The sequence below is a fragment of the Gopherus evgoodei genome, chromosome 23 (genome assembly GCF_007399415.2).
Source record: "Gopherus evgoodei ecotype Sinaloan lineage chromosome 23, rGopEvg1_v1.p, whole genome shotgun sequence".
Lineage (NCBI taxonomy): Eukaryota > Metazoa > Chordata > Testudines > Testudinidae > Gopherus > Gopherus evgoodei.
The window spans coordinates 1,142,266-1,164,641 of record NC_044344.1 but is presented as its reverse complement, the minus strand read 5'-3'; the positions used below and the strand labels follow the sequence as shown (position 1 = coordinate 1,164,641).

The 22,376-nt window shown below is 64.8% G+C and overlaps 1 protein-coding gene across 3 annotated transcripts; it reads right to left on the bottom strand.

The window, feature by feature from the left end:
- Positions 1-267: 267 nt before the first annotated feature.
- PLEKHH3 (pleckstrin homology, MyTH4 and FERM domain containing H3) lies at positions 268-22,118 on the bottom strand. 3 transcript variants are annotated; one of them, XM_030541104.1, is made up of 13 exons: positions 21,925-22,118; positions 15,567-15,622; positions 9,185-9,273; positions 8,338-8,532; positions 7,788-7,945; positions 7,363-7,486; positions 6,124-6,421; positions 4,517-4,724; positions 3,990-4,126; positions 3,492-3,612; positions 2,682-3,131; positions 2,063-2,254; positions 268-1,713 (listed from the first exon to the last, which is right to left on the bottom strand). In XM_030541104.1, the coding sequence occupies exons 1-13, from the start codon at positions 22,069-22,071 to the stop codon at positions 1,516-1,518; spliced, it is 2,373 nt and encodes a 790-aa protein (XP_030396964.1). In that variant the 5' UTR covers positions 22,072-22,118; the 3' UTR covers positions 268-1,515. The 3 variants fall into 3 exon arrangements, with proteins under 3 accessions (XP_030396964.1, XP_030396965.1, XP_030396966.1); XM_030541105.1 differs by having other exon boundaries at positions 3,999-4,126; XM_030541106.1 differs by lacking the exon at positions 21,925-22,118 and adding an exon at positions 16,585-16,680.
- Positions 22,119-22,376: the final 258 nt, after the last annotated feature.

Sequence of the window (22,376 nt, the reverse complement as noted above, 5' to 3'; positions counted from 1 at the left end):
GCTCGAGATCGCCAGCTGCCTGGGAAGCCCAGGGCAATTCCCTCTCAGTGAGCGTGGCACAGGCTCTCTGCACACTCAGGCAGGAGCTATTGTGCTGCTTACGCTCTGGTCCCGTTTTCATCACAAGCACAGAGACGGGAAGTCACAAAGCAGGCCCCGATTCTGGACACAAGCGGCAGTTCAGCAGGGATGCCAGGCTGCTGTCCCTGCCTTGCCCTGAGGGAGCCCTGCTCCCAGCAGCGTGTCAGAACAGAGCAGAGCAGGCACTGCACTTTCCTTGGGTGTTTAATACAAAAACAAGAACACAGAGAGAGGCCTGAGCCCCCACTCTCATGAAAGGCCCCCTCCACAACATGGGCCTGGCCCTCAGCATGCCCGCAGGGAGCATGGCCAGCACAGCACAGAAACAGGCCCATACGGGAACAAGCCGCCACTCAGAGGCCGCCTGCAGCTTTCTGGGGCAGAGAGGGGGAAGGTGCTTGGTGCACAGGACAGACAGACGGATGGGGGTGGAAGGCAGGATGCTGCCGCTGCCAGCGCTCTCAAACCCTGGGGAAAGTTGCTGCAAGTTACCAATAGGCCCATGGCAGGACTCTGCTCCGCGGGGGGTCCAGTGCCATGGCACAGAGCAGCGTGAAGGCACCTGGGACCCACCTGCCCAAGGGGAGGCGGGGAGACGTGAGAGCAGCCCCTTAACCCTTCAAGTTAAGGGAGAAGTCACCACAGTGACTGTCCCTGGGATCAGGTGGTGCCAGCCCAAGGTGCCCGGAGATGACACACCTGGCCAGCACCAGCACAGACAGCAGCCCCAGCATCTCCCACCCTGGTCCTAGCAAACAGACTGCCAACCCCACCCCTACAGCAACTGGCCAGCCTCTGGGCCCCCAAGCAGCTGCACAGCCTGGCCCACCTGTGCTGGTGCCTAGGTCATCACCAGACCCCAGGGGCTGCATGGGAGATCCCGCCAGGCACCCCCACGTTTCCCAGCAGCCGAGCAGGACTTGCAAGAGTGAATCCCCAGCCCGGGCATGACACACCAGTACACCAAGGCAGAGCCAGGAATAAGGTGCCAAGCAGCGTCTGGCACATCCGTGCCAGGCCAGGCACCCACAGCACCCAGCTGGGGGTGCCAGGGAGGATGCAGGGAGCTGGCATTTCTACAAATAAATTAAGGAAATAAACTAGCAACCCAACAGCTGAGTGAGGGGAGCAAGTCTCTGCCCACCCCCCGCCCTCCACCCCCTGCTCAGAGCCAGGAGCTATAGATGCCACACTGGGAACAGAGTGTCCAACTCCTCAGGACCACGTAGTTCCAGGGCTCTGACCCTAGGGCCCAAAGCAGACCCCAGCCACCGACACCCCAGCTCCCCAGCCGGCGGGCAGGATTCTCAGTGCTAGCAGGGCGCGAGCCGCTTCGGGGCAGCCCCGGCCCCCTGTACACGCCAAGGCCACTGCTGGTGCAGGAGGGGCCCGCCAAAGGGCACGTCACCTGGGCTGGCACATGGGGCCAGCAAGCTAGATGGGGAAGGAGCCTGCGCTGGGCTGGCCCCGCCAGGGCGCGTTTGCTGGACACAGTCTCTGCTGCAGGGGAGGGAGGCCCGAGTCCAGTGAGTCCCCAGGGTGGCAGCTGTCGGCCAGCTCCTCCCGCAGGGGCGTCTGCCTGGTGCCCAGGCTGGTGAGGTACGTGTGCAGGAGCTGGACGATCTCATCCACCTGGAGGGAGCAAAGGCCAGTCAGGGGCACTCGAGGTGCCCTGGAGCCTAGGCCCAGCCCCCGGCCTCGACCCTGGCTCCCTGGCCCCCAGCCCAGTACCCCGGCCTCAGCCCTGGCTCCTCGGCCCTTGCTCCCCAGTGCCCCAGCCGCCAGCCTGGCTCCCCGGTCCTGGCCCTGGCCCTCGCTCCCCAGCCCTCGTGCCTCGGCCCCTGGCCCTCACTCCCCAGCCCCCCGGTGTCACTGCACAGCCCAAGCCACCAGCATGGGCTCCTGTGGGGGGTTCCCAGCCTGTGCTGCAGGGAGACCGCGCTCTGTCTGCATGGGGAGGGGAGGGAGTGCGGGGCCTTACCCGGGGGCACTCGAAGAGGAGGTCCCTGTCCCCCACAGAGAGGTGGAAGGTGCTGCTGTCAGACACCCTGAAGGACGAGATGCGGCTGTAGCAGAAGCTGTCGAATGGCTCGGCCTCCCCGGGCTTGTACAGAGACACGGCTTTGGCCCCGACGCCCAGCCACAAGCGCTGGGGGCAGCTGCCCTCCAGGCTCTGCAGACAGATGGAGAGTCAGGGGCAGGCCCACAGCCCCTCCCTTCCCCCCAGCCACATTCCCAGTCCTGCATCCCCCATTACCCCCCAGCTCCATCCCCTGCCCCCCCCGACCCCAGTCAGGCTGCTTATTGCCCCCGGAGAAGTTCAGGGTAATGATGGGGGGATGCTGCAGCTGCCCCCAGCCCAAGTGGGGCGGCTTCCAGGGCCCGCTTGAGGGGTGGGCCCCCAGGAAATGCTCATCTCCTGGCTGTGACCCACCCCCAATGCAAAACCCCAGGAGAGCAAATTTAAAATGGCTGCCCTTTCACGCAGAGCAGCTCCTGTTTCTGTAGGTCCTACAGAAAGCGTATGCTGTGCTCTGCTGCTGGCTCTGCAGAGAGTACAAGGCCTGCTCCAGGGACCCCAGCCCAGGGAAGGGGCTCACCGTGTGGAAGTCGACGTCAAAGAGGGTGGAGCCAAATCCCGGCCACTCCCGCACCAGCGCCAGGTAGGCGGCCATGGCCTCGGCCCGGTCCATGCCCTGCAGCAGCTTCCACCTGTCCACAATGGCAGCCATCACGCTGGCGCCCTCCTCGCGCAGGCGGCCCCGCAGCTTCTGGTCCTGCTCCGCCTGCTGCTTGGCCAGCGAGTGGCCCCAGGGCAGGGTGCCGGCCAGCAACCCCGCGCGGAGGCGGGCACCGGGGCACCTGGGCAGGCCCTGGCAGGAGGCCCGGAGGCGGGAGTGCAGCGCGTGGACGGGAAAGAGCTCCTCCGGGCGGGGCACGGGGGCGTGCGTGGAGAAGTCGCTGTTGAGAGTCTGCAGGCGCAGGGCAGCCAGGGACTGCAACGTGTCCTCCGACGTGGGCACGTAGCCCCGGATCACCATCTCGTGGGCCTGTGGGGCGGGGGGGTTTAGCCAGGGAGCAGTCCGGGGGGAAGAGAGGGGAGCCAGGGAGCAGACCCAGGAAGGAACAAGGGCTTGGGGGGGGATTCAGCCGTGGAGCACCCTGGGGGTGAGTCGCCTGCCCTCCACACCCTACATGCATTAACCCATCCCACCCCCTGGGGTGGGCTGCGGCAGCTGTTGCGTCGGGAAGCACCGGGGGTCCTGGGCCAGGACGTGGGGGGTGATGCTCAGTGGCAGGAGCTCAGAGCTGCAGCACTGCCCCACTCGCCTGGCACCCTGGGGCAGGGTACTGGGAGCCCTGTCAAGAGCAGCTGCCCTGCTCAGCCCAGGCCGGGGCCCGGCTCCTACCTGCTCGAAGAGGAGGGCGAACTCCACGCTGTCCCGGGGCACGTTCTCCGTGTCCAGGAAGCCGTAGTGCTTGAAGCAGAGTCTCCAGGTCGAGTCCTGTGTCCTCTCCTCCCCTGCCAGGCTGGGCGAGGCCGAAGCGACAGACAGTGCCCATTAGCACCAGGCCATGCAGCCCCCAGGCCTCCTCCAGGGGCAAATGAGCCACCCGAGCCCAGGCAGAACTGCACTATCGTCATGGGACCCAGGCAACTGACATCCCCCACACACACACACTGGCTCCTCCCGCCCCCATGGGCGCGCCTGCCTTCCCCTCCCCCTGGCTCCCCCCAGCTCAGGGCTCCCGTCTCCCAGCCCCCCTCCCTCTCCCCCTGGCTCCCCCCAGCTCAGGGCTCCCATCTCCCAGCCCCTCTCCCTCTCTTCCCCTGGCTTCCCCAAGCCCCCTCCACCCCTTTTCCCCTCCCAGGCCCCACTAAGACAGCTGCATGAGGGGACATTTACTTTTCAAACCTGGTGAGGACGTCGGCCACCAGCATGGCCCTGCCCACGGGCCGCTCGTGGTTCCGACTCTGCTCATAGAGTGCAAAGACGTTGGGGCTCTGAGACAAGCCCAGCCGAGCCACCAGCTCCCGGGCCACCTGGGGCAAGACAAAGGCAACCAAGGGGTGACTGCACGCCCCGGGCCACGGCGCTCAGGGCTGCAAAGGGACACAGACAGGTCACGGCGAGAAATCCCAGACGCTCCCCCAGCGTCTCCCACCCGCCTTCCACTCGCCCTGGGGCACCAGAGCCAGGGTCTGCACAGGAGCCCCCAGCCTGCTTTCTGCAGCCCTGAGCCCAATTGCTCCCCACACAGGGCCTGGTGTTCAGAGGTCACCCGCTCCATCCACTCTGCAGAAACCTGCCCCCTCACAGCTCAACCCTGGTGCCTCAGCCTGGGCACTGTGGTTCCAGCTGGCCCCACATCAGGAGCCTCCCCTCCATGCTGGTCCCCCCACATCCAGACACCTGCCCCACTCCCTGCTCACCTCCTCGGCTGTGGTGTGGGAGCTGATGGCCACAGTGCAGGCGGAGGTGCCAGGGCAGTGCACGGTACAGAGCATGTCCTGCCGCTGGATCAGCACCACGATCTCATCCAGCGAGGGGACGCACTCCCGCACCTGGGTCTTGTCCAGGGCCGCCACGATGAAGCGTCCGTACTCCGCCATCTCTGAGCCGGGGAACTCACTCTCCGTCCTGTGGGAGAGGACACGGGAGCATCAGGGAATGAGCAGCACCAAGCATACTGCCCAGAACCCAGCCTCTGGGGCCCTGCCACCATCGCTGCCGATCCCCAGAGCCCTGCCACGGGATGTAACACGGGCGCCCTGGAGCCAGGACCTTGCCCCTCGCTCTGCGCCAAGGGCACCTGGCACCCAGCCCTCGCGGCCACTCCATCCCCAGCAGTTCCCCAGAGGCTGCAGGACCAGAGTGCCCGGATCCCACCCACATTACAGTGCCCCTCACCCACTGGCCTGGCTGGGAGCTCACAGGCTATTTCAGCAGCCAGATTTGCTCTCTGCTGATGGGAGTCAGGTTTCCCGCACCAGAGCTGGGAAGGCAGACATGGCACCTAGCACCGTTAGCCCACGGCACAAGATCACTGAGCCCGAGGGCTCAGAAGATCCTACAGGGGCTCAGACACAGATGTAGGGAGGAGTGCAGCCAGAGCCCCGTGGAGGGGGCATGTAGCCCCCTGCTCCAGGCCTTGTTCCAAATTTAGGGCTAGTTTAGAGAGTTTAAAAAAAAATTGCTACTGGTTTTCATATCCTTCTGCCTGTAAATCCAGGTGAATTATTTACCAGGAGGTCACCCCTCCAGTACACAGCCCGGAGACACATGCACTGCCTCACCCCCGCCCCCCAAGGCCCAGTGCACCCTGCCACCCCTCCCCCAGGGCCCAGCACGCCCCACTCCCCTGGGCCTAGCATGCACACCCCCACCAGCAGCATTCTCCCTGGGGTGCATGCCCCACTGCCCTGGGCCCAGCATGCCCCACTCCCCTGGGCCCAGCATGCACACCCTCACCAGCAGCATTCTCCCCTGGGGTGCACGCCCCACTCCCCTTGGCCCAGCATGCACCACCCCCACCAGCAGCGTTCTCCCCTGGGGTGCACACCCCACTCCCCTTGGCCCAGCATGCACACCCCCACCAGCAGTGTTCTCCCCTGGGGTGCACGCCCCACACCCCTGGGCCCAGCATGCACACCCCCACCAGCAGCATTCTCCCCTGGGGTGCATGCCCCACTCCCCTGGGCCCAGCATGCACACCCCCACCAGCAGCATTCTCCCCTGGGGTGCATGCCCCACTCCCCTGGGCCCAGCATGCATACCCCCACCAGCAGCATTCTCCCCTGGGGTGCACGCCCCACTCCCCTGGGCCCAGCATGCACACCCCCACCACCAGCGTTCTCCCCTGGGGTGCACGCCCCACTCCCCAGGGCCCAGCATGCACACCCCCACCAGCAGCGTTCTCCCCTGGGGTGCATGCCCCACTCCCCTGGGCCCAGCACGCCCCACACCCCTGGGCCCAGCATGCACACCCCTACCAGCAGCGTTCTCCCCTGGGGTGCATGCCCCACACCCCTGCACTTGCCTGCCCAGGTGGAAGTGCAGATAGCGCAGGACAGGCGGGGAGGGCAGGAAGGTGCAGCTCATACAGGTGAGCAGCTGCCAGTAACGCAGGTTGCCCAGCCCCCCGGGCACTGGCGGCGCCGTGGTCTGCTTGACCAGCTGGCAGTAGATCTCGTCAACCAACGGCTGCAGATCCAGGCATGTCTGCAGGATGCCCTGGATCAGAGGCACCGGGTCTCGCTCTGACTCCAGCTGCTGCAGGGAGTTGAAGAGCTTCACAGCCTCGTCACGCAGGGTCATGTAGCCGCGGGGGCTGGGGGCTGGAGGCGACAGCTCGGTTAACAGGGCAGGAACCAGGCAGGTCAGGTTTGGGTCCCGCTTGGCCAAGTGCTTCCGGGGGCCAGTCCCTGGATCTCGCTGAGCCTTGGCTCGGCCCTGACAGCTCCGACCTGGGGGGCACCTAGCACAATGGGGATCCCTCCCATCACCAGACACCCGCCCAGACCCTACCAGGAACAAGTGTCATCATGGCAACCCAGAAGGGAACACCCTGCACGCTCCGGGCACAGACGCTGGGCCTGCTCCCCTGGCAGATCAGAGCGGGGAGGAAAGAGCTGGGCTCGTGGGTGGGTCAGAGCCCAGCTAGGCTCCTGGCAGCAACCCCAGCCTCTTCCTGCCCTGCAGGAGCATGGTGCCCAGCCCCAGGGACAGAGGGAGCCCAGGGCAGCATTGGCTGGGACCCTGCCCCCCTGCTGGGCGCAGGGCCCAGGCAGCACCTTCCGTGAGAGCTGCCACGTGAGAATCGTGAGACAGACACGCAAGGGCCTGGGCAGCAGCCCAGCCAAGAGCCTGGAGACACATGGCAGCCATGTCTGCTGGGCCCGCAAGGGGGAGACACCTCCACGGCGCCCCCCACTCCCTGAGCCCCCCCATTCATGAGGTAGCACTGCCCTGTCCACGGAGCCCCGTGCTCATGGGGCAGGGACCCGACCCGCCCCCCCGTCCACGGAGCCCTGTGCTCATGGGGCAGGGACCCCATCCCGGTCCACGGAGCCCCATGCTCATGGGGCAGGGACACCCCATCCCGGTCCACGGAGCCCCATGCTCATGGGGCAGGGACACCCCATCCCGGTCCACGGAGCCCCATGCTCATGGGGCAGGGACACCCCCCATCCCGGTCCACGGAGCCCCAGGCAGCAGATCCAGCCCTCAGCCCCCTCCCAGGGAGCCACAGAGCTCGGCCCTGCCCCCACCCGCTCACCGCTTTGGTCAGAGCAGCCATACGGGAAGGGCAGCAGCGGCGCGTAGAGCGGGCTGCTGGTGTAGCGCAGGATGGGGTTGCAACGATAGATCTGCTCCAGGATCTCCGGATTCCCGCGATTCTCCTGGGGAGACAAAGGAGCGGCCGGGGCTGCAGGGCAGGTGGCTGGGCACAGACGGCTGCAGCAAAGGCAGGTGCTGGGGTTCTGGGTTCCAGTACCAGGAGACTCTGCTCTGCAGCCAGGCACCATGTGCTGCAGGCCATGGTTTGGGGGGGTCACGGGAGCCAGTGATCGCCCAGCAGCAGCTTCCTAACCCAAGGGCTGGGAGTCGGCCAGGGCTGTGGCAGACCTCCGGGCAAGGAGAGAGGAGGGAGGGTCCCAGGGGAGCCATGGGCTGGCCAAACGCATCCCCTCCCGGCCTTACCTCGATGTCGTGCATGAGCAGCTGCGTGGGCGTCTGCACGGGGGCCTTGCTGTGGATCACCTTCTGCACAGCGCACACCCAGTGCACGGCCTCATTCAGGTGCTCTGTGTACAGGCGGTAGCAGTGCTTCCGGCCAAACACCGTCACGCTCCAGTAGCCTGCGAAGGGCAGAGCGCTCACACAGGCCGCGGGGCCCCAGGCCACCAGTCTCAAGCCCCCTCCCGCGCACCAGGCAGCTCCTGCTTCCCCCCAGCCAGAAGCCAGCTCCAGAAAGCAGGATGCACCCTTCAGGCCTGGCCCTCTGCACCAGCGGTTGGGCCCAGGGGTGGAGGCTAGCATCCAGAGCAGCCCCCGCCAGGGAGCCACATGCAACCCGGGAGGAAGCACTGGATGCCGAGCCAGACGCGGCCTTTCCCAGCAGCTCTGCACGGGGACACCGATGAGGTCTGTGTTCCAGACTGACGCCCTCCCGGGCCCCTCTTAAGGATGATCCCTCACCCCAACCCCTCCTTGGCATCTGCGCCACTAGCCCGGAGGCAGGGACCCATACCGGTCTCCTTGTAGGTCTGCTTGTCGGGCCACAGCACGGAGCAGAGGCTAGTGAGCACCAGGGTCCCCAGGCGCCGGGCTCCCACCTCGCTGCTGCTGTAGTAATCCAGGGAGTCCTGGGTCAGCACAAACCAGTATTTCCGGGGCCGGATCCACGGGCCCTTCACGCCCCCCCGCACCTCCCTCTGCAGCCAGCCTGCAGAGACAGAGAATGGGGTGAGCTCCCCCAGGGCCCAGCACTGCCCCAGCTCCCCGCCGGTCTGTCCCCCCCACCAGGGAAGTTCTGGCCATTTGCGGCCCCTCGGGCCCCTGCCACACAGGGGGCTCTCTGGGGAGAGGGTGCAGGGGAAGGGACTGAGCTGACCTGGGGGGCAGTGGGCAGCCAGGACCCACCCTCCATGTACCCACTGCACAGTCCAGCCCCTGAGGTAGCTGGGGGGCAGGGGCAGGGTGCAGGCAGAGCTGGCCTGGCTGTGGCTTCTCCATGTTACAGCTCCGGGGGGGCGCAGGGGGGTTCCAGCTGGGGAGCCGCTGCTCATGTCTGGCCAGCACCTTATGCAACCACAGGAAGCTGGCTAGTCCTGGGCCATGACATGGCCGTGCTGGGGCCTTCAGGGCCTCCATGCCCCTGGCCAGCGCCTGCAGCCTCAGCCCAGAGCAATGGGAGCCAGGATGAGGGGGAGTGTCTGAACAGCAGGTTGAAGACCCCACGCATCTTGGAGCCCCAAGTTCAAATCCCAGTGGGACTGGCTCAGGGTCTGGGCCAGGGTGGAGCCCTCCCCGCCCACAGGGACCCGCCGCGGGAAGCAGGGAACTGCCCCTTGAGTTCCCCCCAGCCCCTCACCCACCTTTCACGATGGCATCTGGCTCCTCCTCCACTGGCCCCGGTCCCTTCTCCGTGATGAGGCTGCGCATCTCCTCCGAGACAGGCAGAGACCTGGGACCAAGACAGGGGCTGAGCGAGGGCCAGCCAGTCCCCTAGGCTCCTGCACACCCGGCCTGGCACAGCCAGGGCTCAGCTCCCTTGCCTGGGGGTACCAGGCTGGCACAGGCCACGTGGCAGCAGCACCACTCAGCCCCTGGGGCTCGCGGCTAGGCTGGCGCTGCAGGCAGGGGGTGCAGAGAAAGCAGCTCAGGGGGCAGCGCCGGTCCCAGAGGGGGCAGCAGCCCGCCTTGGCCTGAGAGGAGACAGGTGGCACCCCCACTGCAGCGCAATGGGCACGTTGGGAGACGCGCCAACACCCCAGCTCCCAAGGGCTCACCCAGAAGTCTGGGACGGGCCCTGGCAGGGGAGGGGGATTCATGCCTCACATCATCCTAGCCCTCCCAACAAACCCCTGCAAAGCTAGCCCCACTCTGGGGGGGGGTGTCTAGCCCCAAGCAGCTGGCCTCTGCCGAGACTAGAAGAGGGGCCCTTAGCCCCTGATAACCCTCCCTTCCCCCAGTGACTGTGCATGGCTCACACGCAGCAATGCGGGGGCGTGGGGTGACCCGGTCCAATCCAGAGGGGAAAGACCCCCCCGCCCCCGCTCCCGCCTGGTGGGAAAGCAGCCGAGCCGTCGGATGCAGATAACCCCAGCTAAAAATAACCCGCTCACACTCATGGCCTGCCAAGGAATTTGGACAATGAACCACCAGAAAAATGCTGGTGGCAGCAGCTGAGTGGGCAGCATCGCCGGCACTGCAGGGCCCTGACCTTGCCATCCAAACCAGACCCCACCACAGGGCCCTGACACAGCGCTCCACTCCCCCACCCCACCCCACCGCAGGGCCCTGATCCTCCCGCCCAAACCAGATCCCACCTCCGGGCCCTGACACAGCCCTCCACCCCCCCATGCCACCCCACTGCAGGGCCCTGACCCTGCCACCCAAACCAGACCCCACCCCCACCGCAGGGCCCTGACACAGCGCTCCACCCCCCCATGCCACCCCACTGCAGGGCCCTGACCCTGCCACCCAAACCAGACCCCACCCCCACCGCAGGGCCCTGACACAGCCCTCCACCCCCCCATGCCACCCCACTGCAGGGCCCTGACCCTGCCACCCAAACCAGACCCCACCCCCACCGCAGGGCCCTGACACAGCCCTCCACCCCCCCATGCCACCCCACTGCAGGGCCCTGACCCTGCCACCCAAACCAGACCCCACCCCCACCGCAGGGCCCTGACACAGCCCTCCACACACATCCTGTGATGAACTGGCAATGTTCTTAATGTTTGCTCTGAATACTGTCTTGGTGCCTCAGCGACCCCTATGCAGTTCTTAAGTATCTAGGTGGTGGGATAAGGGCGTGTGATTGCTGCAGAGGAAGGGGCCAGTGCACCTAAATGCCTGGCACTCTGTCTCCTGGCAACTGATGGCCTGGGCCCCTTCTCTGCAAAGGTGCCAGCTGAAGGTGTTGGAGACAAAGGGATCAGGTGACCTCATGGCCCGGGAAAGGGGCTGAGGAGAGAGGAGGGGCTGGAGGCGGTTGTTAGTCTGGAGCTGGCTGGGGTCAAGGGTGGAGGGCAGACCTGGGGGTCTGGCTCACTGCCCCCCAGAATGGACCCGGCCGAGGGGTCCGGTTCGCGGTACCTACAAGCTCTGTTTTCAACCCTGTTCCTGCCATTGAATAAACCTCTGTTTTACTGGCTGGCTGAGAGTCTCTGTGAATCTCAGGAAGAGGAGTGCAGGACCAGACTCCCCAACACTCCGTGACAACTGGTGGCAGCGGCGGGACGTACTGCACCCCGTGAATGGCACTGCTTGCAGTAAGTGACTGGAGAGCAGTAAAACAAAGGAGGGATAATGAGGACCAGGCGTGCTGAAAGCTCAGAGATGGACGGTTTCAGGGAGCGGTTAACCTCTGGGAGTGTGTGACCAGCGAGAAGGACTGTTGGAGTAACGGGGTCCCCCTGAGGACTGCAGCGAGCAGTCTCAGGGGCGGAGGAGCTTGCCGCTCGACCCTGGGAGAGAGAAGGATTTTTGCAGTAGCAGGGTTCCCCGGGGGATTGCAGGAGCAGTCCCAGGGGCGGAGGAGTCTGCAGCTCGACCCTGGCAAAGAGGTGGTGATCACGAGAAGGGCTGGCACACCAGAGGTTCTTCCTGGAAACCATGGGGGAGCCAAGAGCACACAGGCCTGTGAGTCCAGAGCCACTTGGGAACGGTGAAGTGATGGCCTATCACCATCTCCTTGAGAAGGACATTGTGATCCTGTGCACAAAGAGAGGGTTACGCATGGGGACGTTCACCAAGGCACAGTTAATCGTGAGTGGGAGGAGGAGGACCGCTCTGAGGAGCAGATTCCTGGCCCAGATGGGGCTACAAGAGGATCTAAGAGCAGCTGGAGCATCAGCCAGGCATCCCCGGGAGTCTGGTCCCCAATCAGACGAGGGTCTTCACGATTGGGTTCCCCATCAGGAGATTGGAGACGGATGGGATGGGAGCAGAGCCCGAGAGAGCGAGAGGACCGTGAGAGAGAGCAAGAGCCTGAGGAAAAGCTGCAGGAGAAGCAGCAGCAGCGTGGACTGGTGATGGTGGAGCGGAGAGACATAGGGGGCTGCCCAGGGGTCAGTGGGGAAACACGCCTGCGGGGGCGAGACCCTGGGACAGAGAGAACTGTGGTGGTGCAGCCGCAGATGCTGAAGGGCTGTGGGACCTGGGTGAAGGTCCCTGGGGTGAAGCCCCTCGCCCTGCCTATGGCCCGGATCCCTGTGCAGACCCAGGAGGGGTCGCGCTGGCTGGTAGTTGGGGTTCTCCAGGATATCAGCTGGGAGACCCTGTTGGGGGGTGACTGTGTCTCTTTGGGACAGGATCCAGGCCCCGCTCCTGTAACGGCAGAGGGCTTGAATTCAAATCCAGGGAACCAATTGGCTAGGATGGAAATGGTCAGTGAAAATGCAAATAAGCTGGCTGGCAGGGGGGAGGAGCTGCTGGGCTCAGGATACCTGCCTACCTGTAACCAGCCCCTGGGGCTGAGTGGGAGGGAGAGATGCTCCCCGCCCCCCTGCACACCGGAGAGGGGGCTCATGCTGGCTCTGATGCTGTGACCAGAGCAGAGAGCTCGCTGCCTGCCCCCACTGGGACAGCAAGGGCAGCGCTGGGCACAGGAGGAGCTGAGACCCCAGCTGAGTGGGGACATACCCAGGAAAGGCAGGTCAGCTGCCAACCAGGTTTGCCTGGTCCAGACGTGCTGCTGGGAAGTGATTACACAGCAAGGAGGGAGCTACCAGGGACAAGGCTCAGGGGGGCTGTGACCCCAGGCCCAGCCAGCGAGAGAGGGCAGGTCCCATTCCCTGCCCCAGCAGCTGAATCCCAGACCGAGCTGCAGAGGGATCCCTCCTTGGAGAAGCTGAGGGAACTTGCTGGCCACAGCGCTGCAAACCCCCTTGGGGAAGGCTGCAGGGGCAGAGTCTTGCAGGAGAAGGGATACCTGTCCCGGGAATGGGCTCCCCAATGGGAAGTAGAACTGGGGGGAATTGGAAGGCAGCTGGTGGTGCTCCAGGAATCCATAGGGTTCTTCCCATTTGAGCTGCTGGATGGGAGGAGAATTAGGGGATCCGTGGACCTGAAAGGGGGAGGATTGGGAGGAGAAGGGGGAAGACCCCCTGGGGGCTCTCTTCCCTGAGGTGGGAGCCAATCTCCCCATCAGGTGTTGCCCGTTCAGAGGCACTGGGAAAGCAGCCCAGATCCTGGAGAGAGAGGTCAGGAACATGCTGGCTTTAGATGGGATCCAGCCGTTTTACAGCCCATGGGCCTCACCCGTGGGGCTGGGCTAATCCCCAAGGGAGACAGGATGATCTGGTTTTGTGGGGGCTATTAGAAGCTTAAAGCCATCACAGTGTCCGATGCCCACCCCATGCCTAGGCCTGGGGAGATTCTAAACAAGCAAAGGGCAATGGAGAACTTGGCCCTGGCAGACACTGATAACGTGCATCTTTAGCCAGACCTGGGAGGAACAGGTGTCCCAGGTAAAGAGGGGGCTGGGCTGCCTCAAGGAGGTGGGACTGACGGTAAAAGCTGAAAAGTGCAAGGGGGGACGGCAGAGGTGTTGTGTTTGGGCCACAAGGTGGGGAGCAGCTGCCCAAGCCCAGAGCTGGCCAAGGCCAAGATGGGGGCTCTTAACCAAGAGAGCCCGAATCACAGACCAGAGTGCTGGGAGAAGACCCCGTCCCAGTTTGAACCCCAGGGGTATTGGGGTAGCAAAAGGGTTCAAGCCACATAAACCTTCCCACATGCGGCCTGCGAGTGCCATCAAGCACACCCGACCTAAGGGAGGGCGCGAGACTGGACTGTCCTGGTGTAACTCACACCAAGGAATGGGAGAGATGCTGGGGCATCCATAGGAACGTTGGTGGGTTCGAACTTCCCCAGGTCACTGGCTGGAGTGACCTCACTAGGAATGTTCTTAATGTTTCTCTGAATACTGTGTTGGTGCCTCAGTGTCCCCTAGGCAGTTCTTAAGTATCTGGCAGAGCAAAGGGCCAGTGCCCCTAAATGCCTGGCACTCTGTCTCCTAGCAACTGATGGCCTGGGCCCCTCCTCTGCAAAGGTGCCAGCTGAAGGTGTTGGAGACAAAGAGGTCAAGTGACCTCGTGGCCCGGAAAAAGAACTGAGCAGAGAAGGAGGGGCTGGAGGGGGTTGTTAGTCTGGAGCTGGCTGGGGATGAGGAGTGAGGACAGACGTGGGGGTCTGGCTCACTGCCCCCCAGAATGGACCCGGCCGAGAGGTCTGGTTCCCAGTACCTACAAGCTCTGTTTTAGACCATGATCCTGCCATCTAATAAACCTCTGTGTTACTGGCTGGCTGAGAGTCACGTCTGACTGCAAAGTGGAGGTGCAGGACCCTGTGGCTTCCCCAGGACCCCACTGGGGCGGGCTCGCTGTGGGAAGCGCACGGAGGAGCAGAGGATGCTGAATGCTCCAAGGAGAGATCCAGGAGGTGAAGCTGTGTGAGCTTCTTGCCCTGAACAAGTCCACTCCAAGGGAGAGGAGGCTCCCCAAAGTCCTGCCTGGCTTTGTGGGGAGCAGTTCCAGAGCATCGCCCGGTGACTCCGTGATACACCCGCACTGTGGGGCCTGACCCTGCTTCCCAAACAAGACCCCCCCTCCCACTGCAGGGCCCTGACACAGCCCTCCACCCCCCCACGCCACCCCCACGGTGCCCTGAGCCTGCCACCCAAACCAGACCCCACGCCACCCCCACGGTGCCCTGAGCCTGCCACCCAAACCAGACCCCACTCCCACCACAGGGCCCTGACATAGCCCTTCCCTCCCCCACTGTGGGGTCCTGACCCTGCTGCTCAAACCCCCCCCCTCCCACCGCAGGGCCCTGACATAGCCCTCCACCCGCCCCCCCCACCCCACTGTGGGGCCCTGACTCTGCCACCCAAACCAGACCCCCCCCTCCCACCGCAGGGCCCTGACACAACCCTCCAGCCCCTCACCCCCCCACGGGGCCCTGACCCTGCCACCCAAACCAGACCCCCCCCTCCCACCGCAGGGCCCTGTCTCTCCCCCCTTCAGCCTGCCATCTGGATAAGGAGCTGCTCCCCTCCTCCATCCCACACACAGCCAAGGCCCAGATGAGCTGTGAGTCACTTCCGGAAGGCCCGGCAGCGGGATCCGCTGCAGACAGCCTGGGGCGCCCGCAGAGCCAAGTGCCGATGGGCTAGTGCCTGGGCACTGCCCCGCGATAGCCTCCCCTTCCGGCAAAGCTAGTGCCCGCCAGGTGCCCTGTGACCCCCGCTCCAGCTCAGCAGGGACAGAGCCTGGGGGAGCTCAGACCACCTGGGAGTGGACACAGGCCAGGAGATCTGCCCGGGATGGAGGCACATGGGATCAGGGCTTGGTACCACAGCAAGCCAGCTCCACCTTGGGGAGAGGAGCCCAGAGGGGATGGCAGACATGGGCTAAGATTATCATCACTAGAGGGCAGGGTCAGGGCCAAGGAGCAGGGCCTTAGTCCCCCTCTGCTCCACCAGCCCCCCAGCCTGGCTGCGAGGCTCCTGGGAAGGGGGCACCATGCCAGGGGCCAGCCACATGGCAGCTGGTTATCGGCAGGGCCGGGCCGTGGGAGTAGGGACCAGTGCTCAAGCAGCACGCGAGCCAAGGGGCCAACCCAGCGCCCGTTCCTGGCTGCGTTTAATCTGGGCCCCGTGGCAAGCTTCCTGACACTGCCGGGCCATTCCAGGGCAGCAGGAGCCAAGCTGGGTGCCCGAGAGACGGGGGCTGCCGGGCCCAGGTCACTCACCGTTCGGAGCCGCTGCTGGTGCGGACGGGCTGGGTCAGGCTCAGCTGCAATGGCCCCTGGGGAGCAAAGGCAGAGGCGCCGTTAGAGTTCCAGATCCCCAGCCAGGTGTGCGACACCCCCACCACCACCTACCCCCCCCCCCACTCTCCCCACACAAGCATCAGCCAGAGGTCTCAGCCCCAGGCCCAGCCCCTCCCAGGAGGGTGGCTGGGAGCAGGCAACACTCAGCCCGCACGTCCCCACCCCAAGCCACTTCCACATGAAAGGAGATGAGTGACCCACGAAGCCAGTCCGTCCGCCCGCACCCCGGCTAGGCCTGCGGGCTGTGGCCAGGTGAGCTGGCCCAGTATCCTCAGCCAACCCAGCCAGGCTCTGTCCCATGCAGCACTGCACAAGACGCTGACCTGACAGCACAAAGCCCCATTGTCACTGGGGCCATCAACTTCTCGCCTGCAGCAAGGGGGCTCCGCGCAGCAAGAGCCACTGGCAGAGTCCCCAGCCCAGCAGCCAGACAGGTGCTGGATCCTCCCCATCTGCAGGGCTTGGCTTTACTGATGCCCTGTCCTTCCCTGCTCTGGACCTGGGACGTCCCAGACTGCTGGGCTGAGATGTGAGGGGGGGAAAACAACACTGCCGGCAGCACCAAGGGGCATCAGCAGAGCTCAGCTGGAGGGCACCCCCCAGACCAGAAAGTCCTACTGTTCCAAAGTGGAGGGGGAGAGGGGCAGGGAAAGCAGGGGCTGCAAGCCAGGACTGAGGGGCACCAGGTGAGCTGGAGGAATGTAGGGGGAAGGCCAGGGTTCAGATACCAATGGCCTGTGGGCCAGAACTGGGGGGCACTGACAGAGCTGGGGGGGAAACCCAGGGCTGGGCTGTGAATGAGGGGCACCAGTCCAGTCAGAGCTGGGGGCGGGGGGGAAGCCCAGGGCTGGGACACCAGGGGGCTGCAGGTCTGGAGGGAGAGGTACTGGCAGATGTAGATAGAGTAAGAACAAACCCCCATGAGGAAGCCCCCTACCCTGTCTGCAAGGGAGGAGTTGATGGGTGTGACGAAGTGGGACGGTTCTTAATGTTTCCTCTGAATACTGTGTGGATGCCTCAGTTTCCCCTGTGAATTTCTTAAGTCTCCAGTGTGCATAAATGGCCGACACTCTGTCTCCTGGCAACGAATGGCTGGGGCCCTTCCCCCCTGTAAGGGAATAGCTAAAGGTGAACAAAGAGATCAGGTGACCTCCTGGCCCAGGAAAGAGACAAAGGCCAGAGGAGGAGGGGCTGGAGGGGATTTCAGTCTGGAGCCGGCTGGGGTCAAGGGTGGAGGGCAGACCTGGGGGTCTGGCTCACTGCCCCCCAGAATGGATCCAGCCGAGGGGTCCGGTTCGCTGTACCTACAAGCTCTGTGTTAGACCCTGTTCCTGTCATCGAATAAACCTCTGTTTTACTGGCTGGCTGAGAGTCACATCTGACTGCAAAGTGGGGGTGCAGGACCCGGTGGCTCCCCAGGACCCCGCTGGGGTGGACTCGCTGTGGGAAGCGCACGGAGGGGCAGAGGATGCTGAATGCTCCAAGGAGAGACCCAGGAGGTGAAGCCGTGTGAGCTTCTTGCCCTGAACAAGTCTGCTCCAAGGGAGAGGAGGCTCCCCAAAGTCCCGACTGGCTTTGTGGGGAGCAGTTCCAGAGCATCGCCCGGTGACTCCGTGACAATGGGCCATTCACAGTTTGGGGGGCGGGGTGCAAACTAGCGACTGGATGCAAAGGACGCTGCAGCTAAAAATAGGGGGGGGGCTCCAGCAGGTACTTAGCGGTGGCCCTGGGGGACCAGCGCTCGGCTGACCTGTGGCATTAGCAGCACCTGTTACCAATATAAGCGGAGCCCCTGCACTGACAGCCTGGCTCGGTTCTGTCCCAGCCGCCCAGCAGCACTGGAGGGGTCCGTCTGGGGGCCCCTTGCACCCAGCCACGGAGCAGGGGAGGATTTTCCCCGCTCCCCAAACAGCTTCCCGGAAGATCCTCGGCCGAGCCGCGGGGCCTTGGCTGCCTCCCAGCTGCGGGGGAGCCGCGGGCTCTTTTCCAGCGATATAAATAACAGGCAGGAGCCAGGCCTTAGAGTGCAGGGCTGAGGCAGCTGCTCCAACCATGGGGGGGAGGTCCCAGCACAGCTGGGGCTGGTCCATGGGCTGCTTGGCGAGGCTGCTGCCCAGACCCAGTCACAGCATCCAGCCCAGCTCCCCAAGGGCAGGCAGGAGTCACTCCTCTGGCTCTGGGCAAACACTCATCAGCCCCAGAAAAATGGCCCCTACAAACCCATATCCCCCCCCGCCACCTTAAAGATACAGTTCCCTCTAAAACCACCCCCCAGCCACATCTGGGCAGCGGCTGCTGGCCTCTGCCCCCGGGGCGACGAGGAGTATCATGGCCCATACTGATGGCAAGTCCTGGGGAGCTGAACGGTAGCAGGTACCCAGGTGTGTATAACAGAGGGGCACCAGTTTCCTTTGCACCCTCGCCAGCTGCACAGCAGGGAGCCTTGGACCCCAGCTCCCCGGCCCTGTGTGCCAGGCAACAGCCCCACATGTATCAGCCTGTGCACAGACATGTGCTCACGGGGGCCCCGGCAGGGCAGGACGGGCAGCCACGCCCAAGGCAGCACATGACCCGTCGTGGTTTGATAAAGTCTTCACCACAGACCGCATGGGGGGGCAGGGCCTGGCGTGCTACTCAGCCCAGACCGCGGAGGTGCACAGGCCTTGGGGAAGAGGAAGCACTACGTCTCCTTATCAAACAGCAGGGAGTCCCCAGTGTTATCAGCCTCCTCCACACAGGGCAGCCCCAGGGCAAAGCAGCAGCTTCCCCAGGCTCGGCGGAAGCAGCCGCAGGCGCTGCCAGACCCTGCACTGCAATACGACCTGTCTCCACGCACCCCTGGGACGGCCCCGCCACGCCCACACTGGCACTAAGCCTTACCCTGCCGTGCTCTGATGGCAACGAGGAACAACAGCCTCATGGCCTGTCAACCCCCCAGAGCTGGCAGCTCCACGAATGGCCCGGGGGCAGCCCAAGGGCCAGGAGCACCGTGAAGCCCCTGGGACCCTGCGAAGCCGTTTGGTTGCTGCTGGCATTTCACAGGCCTGGCCGGTCTCTCTGCTGCACTGTGGGCAGCCTCCTCACAACCATGGGCCTCTGCCCTGGGATTTGGCACCCCAGCCCTGCTGCTCCCTGCCCCGGAGTGGGGTGGGCAGCTCTGCAGTGAGCTCCCCTCTCCTACAGGCTCTGCCTTGTCTGTCGGAGCCAAGGCCTCAGCAAATCCACTCTGGGCCCCGGCGTCTGACGGATCCTGAGCCTCCATGGCAGCACCCTGGCGAGGGCCCTGCTGGCAGCCCCACCGTCACCATGGGAGAGAGCTGCTGGCACGCAGGGACTCTCGGCCCAGCCAGGACCCCGCCGGGAGAGACAGGCCAGCCCAGGGCTCACACCCCAGGACAGGCTGAGGAATGGGAGAACCCTGGCTCAGTACCTGGGACCCCCAGCACTCTCGAGCTGCTGGGCCCAGCAGGTCTGGGCCAAGAGGGACAGAGCTACCCATTCCCCCACCCCACTCACACGCCCAGCGCCACCCCCCGCACAGCACTCAGATGCCCAGCACCACAACTGCCCCCCCCCGGGGCCCACTCACATGCCCCCTGCCCCTCCCCACCCCAGGCCCACTCATACGCACAGCGCCGCCCCCTGGTCATTCTGGTTAGCCAGGAATTTAAAGGGGCACTTGGCTCCATCCACCAGCACCTCACAGCAGCAGCCCCGGGGCAGCAGGGGCACCCCTCCTTCCCCTCCACCCCTCTTCCTCCGTCGGGCAGATAGAACTCCGGAGATCTGAACCTGTGCACTGAGAAGAGGCCACATGGGGTGATCAGATGGGCAATGTGGGGCTGCTCACTCCCCAGCGTCGCTGGGTCCAGGATTAGCTCCTAGTTCATGCGTTCAGCCCCCAGGGGCCCAGCACTGGGGCCCCTTTGCCAGCTCTCACATGCTCTGAATTACAGCACCAAGTGGCATTAAAGGGGCAGGATCACCTGGGTCCTTCCAGGAGGGAAGAAGCAGCTCCTACTCCCCCTGCACGCAGAACAGACCCCAGTGTCCCTAGCCAGTGAGCAGCAGTTGGGGGCAGGGGCTTGGCCCAGCGCAGGCCTGGAACACAGAACTCAGGGTACAAAGACCAGCCCTCTCTATCCTCCAGAGCTGGCCCCAATTCCCTCCATCACCCCCTCCCCTGGCTGGGGGCAGCTGCCTGGTGTGGACTGGGGTGCTGGCAGCTAGAAGGGGGAGACACTGTTTGCTCTGGGGTTACATGAAGGATTCTGGCCCCTTTTGACAGCCCAGAATCCTCTATTTAAGGCCCAAGATGAGCCAAGTCTCTGGGGAGCCCCAGACGAGAGGTGGCAGCGCAGGGCTCCCCTCCCCACCTCATCACCAGCACCACACGCATCTCCGCTGAGATCACCTTGCTGGGCTGGGCCAGGTCCTGGGGACGGACGGACACACGCACACACACACACACACACACCGCACCAACCACAAGAGCCACAGCCAGGATCCCGTGCCCCTTCTGCACACACCATCATGGGAGGGCAGTGTGATCTTAGGTGGGCATAACAGCCGCCCTGCACACAGCCTCTCTATCTTGGCGGTTTGTGAGAATTCCCCCAGGGGGTCGGCTAACCCATGGCCAAGGGCACATCAATGGACAGCAGACATGGACTTCCAGAAAGCCTGGGCCAAGATCCCTCCCAAAGGAAACAGGCCTGGGACTTCTCCCCTTTTGGGCTCTTGGAAGGGAAACTGCCAGTGAGCAACAGCAGTACCATCCAGAGACCCCAGACAGACCCCGGCCTTGTTGTGCCAGGCTCTGCACAGACCCCCCTGAGATAGGGGGGCAGGATTCAGCCACGTTACCAGCACCCCAGATTCGAGCCAAGCTCTGCACAGACACAGTGAGACACAGGCCCTGCCCCCGAAGACCTGTCTGCGGGAACAAGGCAGGCACAGGAACAGGAACCAAGGCCCAGAGAGACAGGCCACAGTTTTCAGGAGAGTTCAGCAGCAGGCTGTAAACCCGGCCCCATCTGCTGGGGCTGAGCCTGTGGAAATCTGCCCCGGGGCTCTCTGGAAATCTGGCCAGGAGCTACTTATCCAGGGTGGCACTAGGAGCCTGGGGCTGAGCCAGGAAATCGAGCCAGGGCCCCCAGGGCCCAGCCAGCCCCTCTAACCACTGAGAGAAGTTCAGTAACATTTGCTGAAAGCCTGCAGCCAGCTCAGGGGTGCACGCCTCAGCACCTCGGCTCTGTGGAGCCGGGTGGGAATGGCACTGCCTGCCTGGGAAGGTGTGAAGAGGGCACTCTAGTGCAGGCTATTAGGAAAGGACAGGAAACCAATTGAAAGAAACATGGCAAATCAAACTGCAGCACACAGAGCTGCATGCCCAACCCAGGGGCGATGGGACAGTCCCAGCCTTTCCCTGCAGCCACAGCTGGTGCCAGGAGCCAGGGGGAAGGGTCTGAACGTTCAGCTCCACCTGCCAGAAGGGCCCATGACCCTTCCTAGGCCACCCCTGATGGGACAGGCATAACAGAGCCTTGGGGAGACCTCTGAGCTCCAACTCACCCCCAGCAGGGTCCCCTGACAGGGCTGGCACGAGCCACGCTATTGGGGTGGCAGGCGCTCAAGGAAGCTAGGACCCAACGGACACCCAACTCTCCTGATATACAGTTTGATGCCACCTCCCTTTCACAGGGGTGCTGGGAGTGGGATGGCCCAGGATCTGTGCTACCCCTTCCCCAAAGAGATAGGAGCTGTCAGGCTAACAGCACCGCAGGGCTGAGGGCGCCACTCAACCTGCCACCAGGTTCCATGGACGGGGCAGGCGGGGGTGCCTGGATTCCATGAGCCGGGGCTGGGGGTCGCCGCACACGGCAGGGATCCGGGGCTGCATCTCCCTGCAGAGCACAGGGACCCCAGACACCGCGCGCTCAGCCCCCTCTGGGGCCAAGCCCTGCTGTGCAGGGGGCGTCGGGCACCCGAGCCCTGCGCTGCGGCTGGCCTGGCCGCTCTCTGGGGCAGAGCCGTCCCGGGACTTCCCCCCGCGCCCCCATCCCGGGCCAGGACACGTTCCAAAGGAGGGAGCCAGCAGCGCGCACCGACGGCGGGGGCAGCGGGAAGGGGCCTGGCCCCGGGACCTTCCCACGTCCCGGCCCCAGCGTGCGGGACTACGGGCCGGAGAACCGGGCCGGGGCTGCGCCCCCTGCCCCCGGAAAGCGCCCGAAGGAGCCGCGTCCAGCCCCGGGGCCGCAGAGCGCTGGGCACCCACCTGGGCTCCTTTGCTCCGCAGCTCGAAGGACGATTCCTCCTCGGCCTCCCCGTCCGGCTCCTTGTCCGGCTCGCCATAGTCCCGCCGGAGCAGGGTGAAGCCCTGCCGGCAGCACACCAGCCACCAGAGTCCGCCCGGGAACGGCATCCCCCCGCCCGGGCACCAGCCGCTCCGGGCAGGGCGGGCGCAGCCGCTGCGCGCCCGTCGGGCCGGGGAGCCCTGCGCGCTGCGAAGCCCTGATCCGCCCGGGCGCCCTCGGCCTCTCGCGGGCCGCTCCCCCAGCTCCGGCTGGGGGGACCCGGCCCGGTTCCCTCCGCCCCCGGGCGGGGAGGGGGCAGGCGCGTCACGGGACCCGGCCAATCGCTCGGCAGGTGCCCCAGGAGCCCCGCCTGCCGCCGCGGCCTCTTGCATCATGTGCCCCGCCGGAGCGGGGACTTGCCGCGCCCTGCGCC

Excerpts from the sequence above, each read along its gene's own strand:
- PLEKHH3 (XM_030541104.1), bottom strand. The coding sequence starts at position 22,071 with ATGCCGTTCCCGGGCGGACTCTGGTGGCTGGTGTGCTGCCGGCAGGGC. Across the intron at positions 6,422-7,362 it reads TGGCTGCTCTGACCAAAGCG|CCCCCAGCCCCCGCGGCTAC; the intron begins GTGAGCGGGTGG and ends TGTCGCCTCCAG. Across the intron at positions 1,714-2,062 it reads TCCTCTTCGAGTGCCCCCGG|GTGGATGAGATCGTCCAGCT; the intron begins GTAAGGCCCCGC and ends TGCTCCCTCCAG.